A 13,148-nucleotide genomic window follows, 5' to 3' on the forward strand; every position below is an offset into this window, starting at 1 on the left:
TATATTTATTTTCCATAAATTCAAAAATCATTTTTAGGCATACTTATTAAATCTTATATTTAGTATAGAGAAGGGTTAGGTACCTATGTTTCTAGGCCACTGCAGCAATCGGCCTAATGTCATATTCATATGTTTCATTCAAAATGTTTTAATTTAATTTCAAACTGCAACGCTTAAAAAGTTATAACAGCAATACAGCATTATACTGAATACTGACATATAAGTTGGTAATAATTTTTACATGCATGAATTATAAAAAATGTAATTATACTTATTATTTTTTAGATTATAATTCTTTAACTTTTAAGTATTAAGTTATAATAATTATTATAACATCAATCAACTATAAATTATGATCAATGATCATTGATCATAATATAGTGACAAAATATCATACGGCTTGTTTTCATATAAGCCCAACGTTATTCATTCATTTGTTCAATGGTTCATAACATAATGTCAAAATTACTCAAAATGATTACCTATCTAAATAAATAAAATGATGCTCTTTTCAGTTTTCTATGCTTTTTACCAACGGATAATATCGTAAACTATTGTAAACTCATCCGCACATCACGGATTGTAATATTATAGGTTGGTGCGATATGGTAACACTGTTTTAACCCCAATGGTCAATGATTTCTGATCTCATCCTCCCGAAAAAAAATAGCCTTATAATTACTTAAAGTGAAGTTTTGATTTTTATACCTTTTACTCCAATTTTTCGTTTAATATTTTTCTATAAATCGACCATAATATTTTGTTAGTTGTGATTTATTGTTTGTTTAGTAAAATCAATGCAAAACTGCTTGTGACCGAAATATCAGCAATGCTTATACATAATTCATGAAAAATGGCCGATGATCAAATCTCTGATGAAGCGCCGCTATTATGCAACGAATCTGTTCAAAGGCACGACGACATTAATAAAAAATTTAACTCTAAAAATGCCAAGAAAATAGCGTTATGCTTTGTGTTTTGGTTTATTGTTATCCATTCTTGTATTCATTTGTTTTATGGTAAGTATACAATAATCAGTCCTAGGTATACATAATTTGCTACTATTAATTCTATTTCTGAGTATTCATATTAAAATATCATACATTTTTGTAGCAAGAGATTCTTGCAAATGGCTTCTATCGGACGGACGATACAAAGGTGACATGGGCTGGCAACCATATGGTTGTATGATGCATGAATATAGTGAATTGTAAGTTTAATTTTGGTTCAATCTGTTACTCTATATGGTTTCGTTACTATATTTATGCTGCTGTAATAGAAATTTGTAACTCCATAGTTGTGATACTATTCCCACTGTAGATATCGCACTAATAAGTTTTATAACTATGATGTATGTGATATGATCAACTGATGAAAATAGTTTTGTTTTAAGAATTAAATTGTATTAAACAATGTATTCAATTTCAATATGAATGGGTAAAAACAATCAAAATTAATTAGTTATAGATGTATATATATTACATTTTACTGTCTTCTCTTAGGATTAAGGAATTAAAAAAATGTTAACTGGTAGCAACCGAAAATCATTTTTCTACCATTGCTTATCTTAAATGTTTAATGATCAATTGTCACTATATTTAATCAAAATCAGTTAATTTTTTTTTTTTTTTGAAGGGTCATGCTAAAAAAAAATTTAAGAAAATTAAGTTCATTAATATCAAAAAAATGTTTGTTATAGATTATAATTTAAAATATTTAATTCATTTTTAATCAAATTGGCAATTAGACCCTCAGACTATGCATTTTATTTATGAATATCTTAATATTTTGAAGGTATAGTATTATGGAACAATTTAAAAAATTGCTTGACATGCTAAAATAATCAAAATTGAATCAGTATTTGTATTTTATTCAATTATTAATTCTAAATTTAAATAAGAACTTAATTATATATTAATAAACATTAATATTGTAAACTACAGGTGGACTAAAATTTTGACAATCTTGTACTTATATCACTTCAATAAATAAAATCACTATTATATACATTTTATTAGTATTATGTAAACAACAGAACAAAATCCCAAATTTAATATCAAAAGATTCATTAAATTAATACAATAATAATTAATTGTAAACCCAACGTGTATAGGATTTTTACTTCATAAACTAATTTGTATTTTTATGTAAAATAATAAAATATATTTATTAAATATTGATTTCAGAGATTGTAGCCGTTGCTTAAAATATTTAGCATTTAGAGGAAGTCATAACCAATTCAATTTTATTGGCGATTCTAGAATTCTAGATATATATAATGCATTAGTTCATACAATAGAACCAAAAGCACAGATGGTTAAAAGTTCAAAATTTACACCTTCTCATTCTTCTGACTCTGATCATCTATTTCATGATAGTCGTCTGAAATTAGATATAAATTTTTTTGGAAGTCCATATGTAGACCCAATGATCAAATATTTTAAAAAATTGAAAGCAAGTAAATTGAACATATATTCAAATATTTTTACCATGTATTCGACCTAAATAAAATTAAAATTTACAGTGATATATGATATAGGATGTAAATGATAAACCTCGAGTAATTGTAGCAGGAAGTGCTATTTGGCCCATCATTCAATCAAATGGATCCTTAAACGGTATTCAAGATTATATTGCTAATTTAACTCAACTAATTAAGGTATGTTAATATTTAGTTTAATTTATACAATTTAAAATTAATTTCAATGAATTTAATTTTAGCCAATTAATGATATTTCATCAAAATCAATCGTGTTATGGGTTTTGCAAGAACCAGTTGAAGAGAGTAAACTTGATAATTCAATGTCTATGGTTACTAACAATTTAATTGATCTATATAATGAAGCTGCAATGGATGTAAGTTAATAAAACAATTTTGATAAATGTATTCACAATGAAAATCTATTATAGTGGATCTCGTGAAACTAAGTATAAATATTCAGCAAGTACTATTATAATTAGAGCTGAGATTTCTATGCACTTGCTGTATTTTTCTAGTGTAGCTAAGACTAATGGTATTGAAAATAATTTCTGGTATTATGATAATACCAATATGAAACAAAATATTAGAATAAAAATTACAAAAAAAATTTAAAAACTAAAAAGTTTTAATTAACTAAAAAATATAATAAAAATATTAATGTAATTGTCATAAGTTATTTATAACAAAAATTAAATTATTTAATATTGTACAGTCGTTGCTAGATAGATTGACATGGTGTCGCTTTTCAGTAGGTGTAGCCCAAACTAGTCGCAATGTGTATATTGGTGTCATTATTATTTAATTATTATTAATTATTACAATTTCTACTTTTTGTTTTTAAAATGAAAGAATATTCCTAACTAATAGTTAATAAATAAATATCATACACACAATTAAAATTAAAATTTTATTTAAATTGTATAAGTAATAAATAAATAATAAGATTTTTGTTGATGTTTAGGTATTGAGTAAAAGTTCAGCTGAAATGTGGTGGAGTTCAAGACTTGTGTCTCAGGGTGAAATGAATGATAGTCCAGATGGTCTACATTCTAGTAATGCATCTTTACGATTAAGAGCTCAAATATTATTAAACTTATATTGCAATGATCACATGAATTTCAATGATGGTACCTGTTGCTCAAGTACTGAGCCGTATACTTCATTACAGAGTTACATGTTGATTTTTTTTATTATTTGGTAAGTGAATTCAATATATAAACATTTTTACATTTTTAATAATTTTGGCATGTTTTGTGTTTAGTATTTTTATTGGAATCCTAATGGTAATTAGATATCGACAAAATAGGTTATCTAAAAATGAACCATGCTATGTAGTAATGATTTCTCTTGCAAAATTGGGTCTTATTATGATTTATTTTTACTTATGCGACAGGTAATTAATGATTCTTTTATTATTTTTTTAGAATATATTATTATGTATAAACTACTTTATTTTCAGAACTAATTTTTTTATGAAAGAAAACAAATACTATTCTGATGCCAGTTTTTGGTTGCCTGTTGGTTATGTATTTGTTCTTGGTTTATTTTTTACTGAAGAAAGTAGATATACAAAAGTACTTCATCGAGATCAAACTGACGAATGGAAAGGTATTATTTTTAAGAATTTTTAAATAAAAATTATTTTTCAAAAATTATTAAATATGCAAGTAATTAAATATTTAAATGACAGAAAATAAATATTTGTTTACAGTTATAAAGTGTATTAACTGCTGAATTTGAAATATATTTCTATATCAACTAATAAAAATATTGTATTTTAGAATAATATTTATATTAACATCATTTTTATTTCAACAAATAAGAAAGTAAAAATTTTATTTTTAGGTTGGATGCAATTAATAATTTTAATATACAATTTAACTGGAGCAAGTATAAAAACATCTATTGCAAATCATGTTCAAATATTGATATCTGCATATCTCTTTCTCACTGGCTATGGTCATTTTTATTATATGTGGCATAGAAGTGATGCAGGACTTACTCGTTATTTTCAGGTAATTTATATTCAATTTGATAATTATATTTACAAAATTCTTATTCATTATTTAGATTTTCCTATTACATTCCTTTATCATTCTCTGGTCTTGTGTGAATTTTATACTACTGGACGGAGAACTGATAAAGGAGAGTGATGTGGAACAAGTGTTTTAATTGTAACATTTAGTATTTAGTATTAATTATTTATCATGTATAAATATATTTTTTTTAAACATATTTTTTTATGGTTATAATATTATAAATTTTATTTTAAAATAGTAATAAGTTGTATTAGAAATAATAATAATTGTGAATAAATAAGTTAGTAAACTACTTTAGTAACTCAATAAGTTATGATATATGTTAAAAGAAAAACATAGAAAATTACTACATTGTAGGTTTTGAGTCTACACAGTTATTGAGTAGGTAATAAATTAATGAGATAATTGATTGCATATGAAATATAATTCTGAGTGAAGATGGTGTGTCAGACTAATCTTATGATATTTTATAATGTATATTATTATTAGTAGGTTGAACTAATTTTTACTAAAACCATCAAATTTATTATAAAATAATAATTTTAATAATATCATATAATTTTATCATCTTATTATTATAATATGTTCGAAGTTAATATTGACATATTTTAGAAAGGTATGAATAACTAATATATTATATTTAACATAGAATTAATAAAACTATTTTGAAAATTTCATTATGTGTTAAAATTATAATTTAAGCAATTGTGTAATATAAGTTTCTATAGTTAATAATTTTTTTAATTACTACAAAATAACTTACATTATTTTATTTCATTTAAATATCCATCTTTATTAAAATTTGAAAAGCCTTTAAAAAAAAAACTGATCATATGTGAAACATCAACAATTTTCTTTTTGTAATAATGTTGAAAATTATAATTTTTATTTTTTTTTTTATTATAATTATTAATTTTTTGCCGAGCTTTGGCGAATTGAGCCTATGAGCCACGAGTGGGGCGTCGCCACGCCACAGTTGATCTCGCTACCATACCGCGCCATTAGATGTTTCACATCAAAAGTCTACATGTATTTTTGGTATTTTAAACTGCTGTAAGAACATCTCATGAAATATTAATTATCAACCCTTAGTTAGCTATTAAAATTTTAAAAACTGTTAATATAATAACTGTTTTGTGTTTTTAAATTTCTCTACCTACTATCTATTTTATGAAAAGTATTAGAACGTCAAATAGATGATAAATTTAATTTGGTTTATATATAATGCCCCTATGTGTATTTTTTTTTTGTAAAATATATTCTAATAATTAATACGTTTTTTAAGTTACAAACTATGATTGAAATCATTTATTTTTAGTTTCACGTTAAAATTTGAGAACAGTATATTAATAATAATTTACAGGGTGTATTTTATATTGTTTTTATAGGGTTAAAAAGCGTGTTATTACTTATTTTATTTATTTATTAAGTGAAATTTTTTTTTTATTAAAATTTCAAAATTATTAAGCATGCAGCATTGTACCAAAAACAACTTTATTATATATCTACTTTATTTTTTAATGGATTCTGGTAGTTTTTTTTCTGAAAATTTAAATATTAAAATCATCAATTTTGGTTAACTATTAGGTTCATTAGCTATAATATGAACTTAAACTTTAAAGCTTAAAACTAATAAATGTGTTAAATGTCTGTTCTTAAAACAATTTTGACATTATAAAATGCATTAATAAATGGTGTTATTCATTATTTATTCTAAATATACTATACATTATTTTAAAGGATTATTAATAGAAGCTATGTTGTATATTTGTTTTATAAATATTTATACCTACTTAATGACATGTCTGTAAAAGCATGTATAGCATAATAGCATATTTATGCACTTAACTTCTACAATATAAATACTATTAAAAATCCAATATTTTTAGGATACAATAATTGTGCTCTATATGTGGTATCATCATTTATTTGTTTTTCTTAATAAAAAGTTGTATTGATACTACTGGCCAAAAAATCTTTTTTTATATGTTAGGCATTTAGTACAATTTGTATTTTAATAAGTAGAGAGGTGTCTTAGTAAAATAATTATTGATATTTAATTATTTTTATTAAATTATCAATGAATCATGTTTTATACTCTAATAAATTGTTTCTATAATCCAAATATATCCATATTATTATAATTATTTTTTAATGTGTATGTCATAAATGTTATTTAAAAAAATGTTGATTTTCAAAATAAACATGAAAATTTTAATTTTAGTATTTGTTTATAAGTTTAAATTGTTATAAGTAAGGGAAGAACATTAGAAAATTGATATATTGATAAGTTTAATTTGTAATAAACAAAAATAACAAATATTAGACATAGTTTAAACTAAATTGAATCATAATTCTTAATGAATAATTTTTTTTTTTAGATCTTATTTAGATTGAACATGTTGACTGTAGTGTTATGTGTTTGCATGAACCGGCCATACCAATTCTATTATTACATACCTTTAGTATCATTTTGGTTTACCATTCTCTATTTACTATTAATTTGTCCACCTCGTGTAACAGCAGCTTCATCTGAAATAAGACCAGCACAATACTTATATATAATTTTAAAAATATTAGCTCTTTTCATTTTCATCACCATTCTTTATATGTCTGAGGTATGTTCAGTTAAATTAGCCATATTTCATTTAATTATAAATATTAACTTTTAATTAATTTTATTTTCTAGGTATTTTTTGATAAAATTTTTCTCACACGTCCATGGAAAGCTTTATTTGTGACTACAGATGACGATATTCATGAATGGTGGTATCGGTGGAAACTAAACCGTTTTAGGTAACAAATATAATAAATTCATTGTAAATTATTTAAAATAACTAACAAAATATATGTTTAGTGTTGTTAATGGTGTAATACTGAGTTTCATCGTCATCTTAGCTCAACGTTATAATTTAATTGATGACAATAATCACAGTAATTTAGTATTACCTCGATTAGCTGTATTCTCTTCATTTATTGCATTCATTGGACTGATTGCCTCGACTGTTTATAATATTCTGTGTCAGAATAAAATGGAATGCTATGAATTATTATCTTATACATCAGTCATTCCTGTAAGATTCAAGATGGAATAATTATAAAACTGCTTGTACTTATTCAATATTATTTTTTTCCAGATAATTAGTTACATTATATTAAGAAATGTCTCAGGCGTATTGAGAACACGTTTCTCCAGTTTATTTGCTTGGTTTGGCAGAATTTCTTTAGAATTAATGGTTTGTCAATGTCATATATGGTTAGCAGCTGATACTCACGGAGTTCTTGTATTATTACCTGGTTACCCAGTACTCAATGGTTTAATTGTTTCGTTCATTTTTATTTGTATTTGTCACGAGGTAATTATATCCTACTATTCTAGATAATATTTTATATTTAATTTTAATTTTTAATTAAAATATAATTAAACAGTTACATGATATTACAACCAAATTGACGCCATATGCTGTGCCATCTGATCATAAAGATTTATTCCGTAATCTGATATGTTTCATCTTGTTGTTGATACCGTTAGGGGCAAATGACGGTATGTTTTGAATACAATATGGTCATGCGCTCACAATAAATTGTCAATTGTTAAACTATTTTATGTTTTTAAATAACAAAAGTAGTATCATTAAATCTATATTTGTAAGATAATTTAATATTTAGGTTGTTTTTATATTAAAGTTGTTGATTTGTATAACCCTTAAAGGCAACTGTCAAATTGTATTGTTACTATTAATACTATTATTTTCTCAGAATCAAATGTTTTGACATGAACAACTTACTATATTATCTATGTTATGAAACCATGATTATATTTTTTAAATTAGTATTAAAAAAATAAATATATTTTATGATTTCTCCTTTGTTTGTGTAGTTATTTACTTTGATATCTCAATACCAAATATATTAAACATTTCTATAATTTACATGTAGACTTTTTCTACAATTTTCCTCAAATCATTAATTATACTTAAGTTTCAAAATTATACATTATTGAACAAGTATATTGATAATAGTATTCATAATCAATAGAAAATAATAATATATTAATATAATTGTACTATGTCAATATAGGACAGGGGTGGAGAACCTTTTTGGGGTCAAGTGCCAAATTTTCCTAATCGAGGTTTTGAAAATTTTTCACGTGCCCAAAGGAAATTCATTTTTCTAAGGATAAAAATAAAGTTACCGATTTATTATAGGTACATTATTCTATTAAGTAAAAACACATTTTTTTGGTAATTATTTTTAAAATTTATGTAATTTGTTTCTTTGAATTTCTTTTGACAATTTTAATTAAAACTTTATAAACACCATTATTTTTAATAATTGCAATTATTTCACGTGCCATCTTTGGCATGCATGCCTTAAGTTCCTGATATAGGACATACGATTTAATTCTTAGATTTCAGATTAAAATATTATTTAAAAAAATGTATTTAGATAACTGCACTAAATTTAAAATATTTCTTTTATTATACAATTAAATACGTAAATTGTGGTAACATGATTAATAATTATAATATGTATAATATTATTCTTAAATTATGTTTACTTGCATATTATACTCAAAGTCAGTGAATTAGTTTAACTTTTAAAATATACTATTGTAAAGATATTGTGCCTTGTGAAATAAAAAAATTGACTTAATATCTATTTAGTAGTTAGGTTCTTAGTGTTAATAGTGGTACAAATTGATGACAGATCTAGACCAAGAAAACAGGAAGGGGGGACGATTTTTAAACGGCACACATTAATTTTGATAAAGTATTTATTTAGGTACATACATATGTTACTTTCCACAGTCTTGTACAGAACAAAAAAAATATTTTATATAGTAAATAATAATAATAAAAAAATATATCATTATAATTTTGTTACCCTTGAAGTATAATTACGTCAAAAACTAAAATCAGGGACTTAAACTATTTTTTTTGAGAGAGGACAGGGGGCGATCGCCCCAGTCGCCCCCCCCCCTGGATCCGCCACTGGTACAAATCATTTTTTTTTTTTACAATAATTAAAGAATATTAAAGAATACCGGGATAAAAATTCCTGAAAAAAAAACCCTAGACTTTAATATTACTCACTTATGAAAATTATTGAATAAATATTTTTTGAATGCTAAATACAAAATTATTTATAATTAATTAAAAACATATAGGTTTTAATAATATAAACACTATACAATACATAACATGTCAATAGGTAACATTTTAAGTTTTGTATATCGTATACACTATCGTTGAAATATTAAAAAACAACAATATTTTATTTCGGAGATTCTTATTTTGATTATCATCTAGATTCTAGGTTTCTAAGTCCTAGAAAGTTACCAGGTGGCATCCTTCCACCATTTTTTTGGAGGAGGGATTTGTGTCCCTTGACCATTACAATTTATAAAATTAAGTGTTGATAAATTACTGAATTAATAATCAGATGTGGGATTGAAAAGAGGTAATTATTTAATTTGTAAATGTTTGTTTCATAGTTTAATGGTTTCCTGTAATTTAACAATTGAGTTTCAACAAAAATATAAAAATACTATATAAATTATTTTATATTTATTTATGTTTTGAAGAGAAAATTATTTAAATGTTGGTAGATTATTAGTTTCATTTTTAACCACTTAGCAACAAATTTGTATTCAGCAGAATTAATCTTATTTTCTTGACTGAATATTAAGGTGTCTTATTATCAAACTTAAAGGTAAAAATATTATTAAAAGCACATTATAGGTTTTTATTGATATTTTAAAATGATTTATAACCTATAGTTTTAGAATTTAAAAACACTCCACATTTGTTTTAAAATTTATGATCTACATTCTACCTACATGACATTCTTACTTAAAAGTTGAATAATAATATCAATCAATTCTAACAAAATGATTATTCATGCTAAATACAAATGTTCTGTTATGCATAGGTCAGGGAAAGATAACAGAAATAGCAGCGGACGTTTACTTAGTTGTGCTATTTTGTAATTAATGTTTAAAATGTCTTTACTTTAGGATCAATATTAATGTGTATACAGTGCCGGTGCAGAATTTTGCGGGGCACCATATAGCCATATATATTAATTTATTAATTATTTATAAATACATTATACAATATACACATCTATAATTTTTATTTTCTATGGAATTATTTTAATTTTATAACATTTTGTAAACTTTAAGCCCTTTAATTTGTATTAGAAACCTAAATTTTTATGTATAAGCTATAATAAAATCCAATTCGCATTTTAATATTATATAAGACAAAATGAGTAGGTAGGTTTAATGTACAAACAATATTTTATTAATAAATATTTTTATTTTATTGAATATAAATTATAATCATGATACAATAAGTATAAATTTACTTAGAATAAAAAAAAATAACATAATACAATATTATTTAAATATTATTTTCCGTGCTTTTTTTGATGCAAACAGATCAATTGTCTCATCGTAGCTCAAAGAATCGGCAATACTATGTTTGATAACGATAAGGGCCAAATTCACAATGTTGTGATAAATCGTTTCTTACTATTGTCTATTTTAACTATTCTTTGTCGAAGAATTTTGAAACGATTGGGTAGAATTTAAAGACAATGTAAAAATTTGTTGAAAGATTGACGCAGTTCATTTAAACTTTTTTCCCTTTTTTAATCTCCTGACGGATAACTTTTAAACTTATCCCGATCTCAAGATGATGCGATACATAAGTATACGAACTACAAAGTATTGTTTTTGTTAATAAATGCCTGTGAAAAAATACTACTTATCAGTCTTGTTTTTAAAATTTAGGTAGAATTATTTTAATAATTCTACATAGACAAAAAACACGGGTCGCAATTTCTGTATTACTGTCTACGGGGACATTATTATTATGTTTATTTATAGATAAAGTGATATTCGTAATAGTATAATATTTCTGTTCTGTGGGGCCCCGCGCTTGTGCGGGGCCCGGTGCGGTCGCACCGCTTGTCCACACTTAGGGCCGACACTGTGTGTATACTGGGGTGAATTAAATGAGCTCAGTTGAATTATAATTTTCACTATGTATTTTGTTTTACATAAGAATTATTAATGAATAATTCCACCATCCACTGATTATAATAATAATAATAATTAACAATTTAAAATACTTACAAATTATGGTTGGGAGGCACAATTGAGTTTATTAACTATCCATGTTATTTAAGTTCTAATTAGATGTAAGTGTAACCACAGAATATTAATATTCTATTATTGTAACAGTCTAAATTTCTCATTCTATGTCTTGGGTTGGAAGTAACTCAAAAATAATCTGAGTTGAACAAACAAGGTGATATATTGTTTTTAATCGTTACAACAGCTTCTACGCTCTAATCTACACAGATTATTTATTGAGTAAACACAGATATTCGACCTGTTTACATTTCAATATAATATAAAAATAAATTACAATTTTAAATTAATCATAAATACAATTCAATTGCTGCGTGATTTTTATCGTTTTTTTTTTTTTACAAATTGTTTTTAAAGATAACAAACATTATTGTTAGAATAATTTAGAATTCCTTTGTTTTTCTAATACGTAATTAAGTTTAATTCTGTTAAATTATTATTAATCGATACATTATTTTTATAGAATTAATTTTGAATCACATTTTAAAGTCAAAAACGAACAGAAATCATAATATACATTTACCATCTATTTGTTAGCCTTGTAGATTGTAGGTGTAAAATAATGTAGTCTGTTGGAAAAAATAAAGTAAGATACTAAATAACAAACATGACAGAACTGCGGGTGCTATGTGGGTATAGGTACTTGTGTGTAGTATGTATATGTGTGCGTAAAAACAAATTGAATGCTGAGAGTTCTCATTAAAAAGCCGTTGTATATTACATAATAACGTAACGTGATGCTATTACGAAAAACGTTACTAAACTAAAAAAAAAAAAAAAAATAGTAAAATCGAAGGTAGTTGAGTTTGAGTAGGTCGTATTAGAAAGAAATTTTAAAAAAAATTGGCGGTACGCGTCACCTGTGCGATTAAATGTAATCTTTTACCATTATCATACTGAATGAAAACAAAATATAAAAAATATTTAGTTGTATTTTTATTTTATAATCATGATAAATTTTAAATCAAATGTTTAGTTTTGTCGTAAATTAAACATGTGATTAAACGTAAATATTTGGATTTCATTTCTTAAAATATTTAAATGGTTAAACACGTTGACAGACAATAACTCGAATGACTATAAAAAAATTATTTTTCATAATTTTGACAGATTTTATTAGGGGTTAAATGATATATTTTACTCCACACACACACACACACACACACAATGAGGTCCTTAAGTAAGTTGTCCCTAGCACTTGGCATGTCCCTCCGATGAAGAAAACACGTTTGTTAATCCAACGACGGCAAATCGGCTTAACCGGCGGAAAAATTACTTATATATACAGTTTATGGTTATGGATATTTTATTATACAAAACGATATGTTTCGGCATAGGAGTAGGTATCGGTCTGTGAGAAATGCGCAGCGAGTGAACAAAAAAAAAAACCTGTATTCACTGGACGTTAATATTATTTCATGGCCAGATGCAGTTCGGTATAATCCATTATCCATAGAGTCTTGTT

General features: G+C 24.6%; 1 protein-coding gene across 1 annotated transcript; it reads left to right on the top strand.

The window, feature by feature from the left end:
• The first annotated feature begins 645 nt into the window (after nucleotides 1-645).
• On the top strand, nucleotides 646-8,329 carry LOC113560690 (N-acetylneuraminate 9-O-acetyltransferase). The gene is made up of 14 exons (XM_026966720.1): nucleotides 646-1,019; nucleotides 1,114-1,210; nucleotides 2,187-2,454; nucleotides 2,540-2,659; nucleotides 2,722-2,856; nucleotides 3,444-3,679; nucleotides 3,744-3,875; nucleotides 3,942-4,090; nucleotides 4,328-4,497; nucleotides 6,903-7,139; nucleotides 7,211-7,317; nucleotides 7,379-7,595; nucleotides 7,659-7,877; nucleotides 7,951-8,329. Exons 1-14 carry the CDS (start codon nucleotides 854-856, stop codon nucleotides 8,074-8,076), a joined length of 2,379 nt encoding a protein of 792 aa, XP_026822521.1. The 5' UTR covers nucleotides 646-853; the 3' UTR covers nucleotides 8,077-8,329.
• Nucleotides 8,330-13,148: the final 4,819 nt, after the last annotated feature.

Source organism: Rhopalosiphum maidis, chromosome 1 (genome assembly GCF_003676215.2).
Source record: "Rhopalosiphum maidis isolate BTI-1 chromosome 1, ASM367621v3, whole genome shotgun sequence".
In the NCBI taxonomy this organism is placed as follows: domain Eukaryota; kingdom Metazoa; phylum Arthropoda; class Insecta; order Hemiptera; family Aphididae; genus Rhopalosiphum; species Rhopalosiphum maidis.

Coding starts and splice junctions, on each gene's coding strand:
- LOC113560690 (XM_026966720.1), top strand. CDS start 854: ATGGCCGATGATCAAATCTCTGATGAAGCGCCGCTATTATGCAACGAA. Junction 3,680..3,743: donor TTGATTTTTTTTATTATTTG/GTAAGTGAATTC, acceptor TTTTGTGTTTAG/TATTTTTATTGGAATCCTAA. Junction 4,498..6,902: donor GACTTACTCGTTATTTTCAG/GTAATTTATATT, acceptor TTTTTTTTTTAG/ATCTTATTTAGATTGAACAT.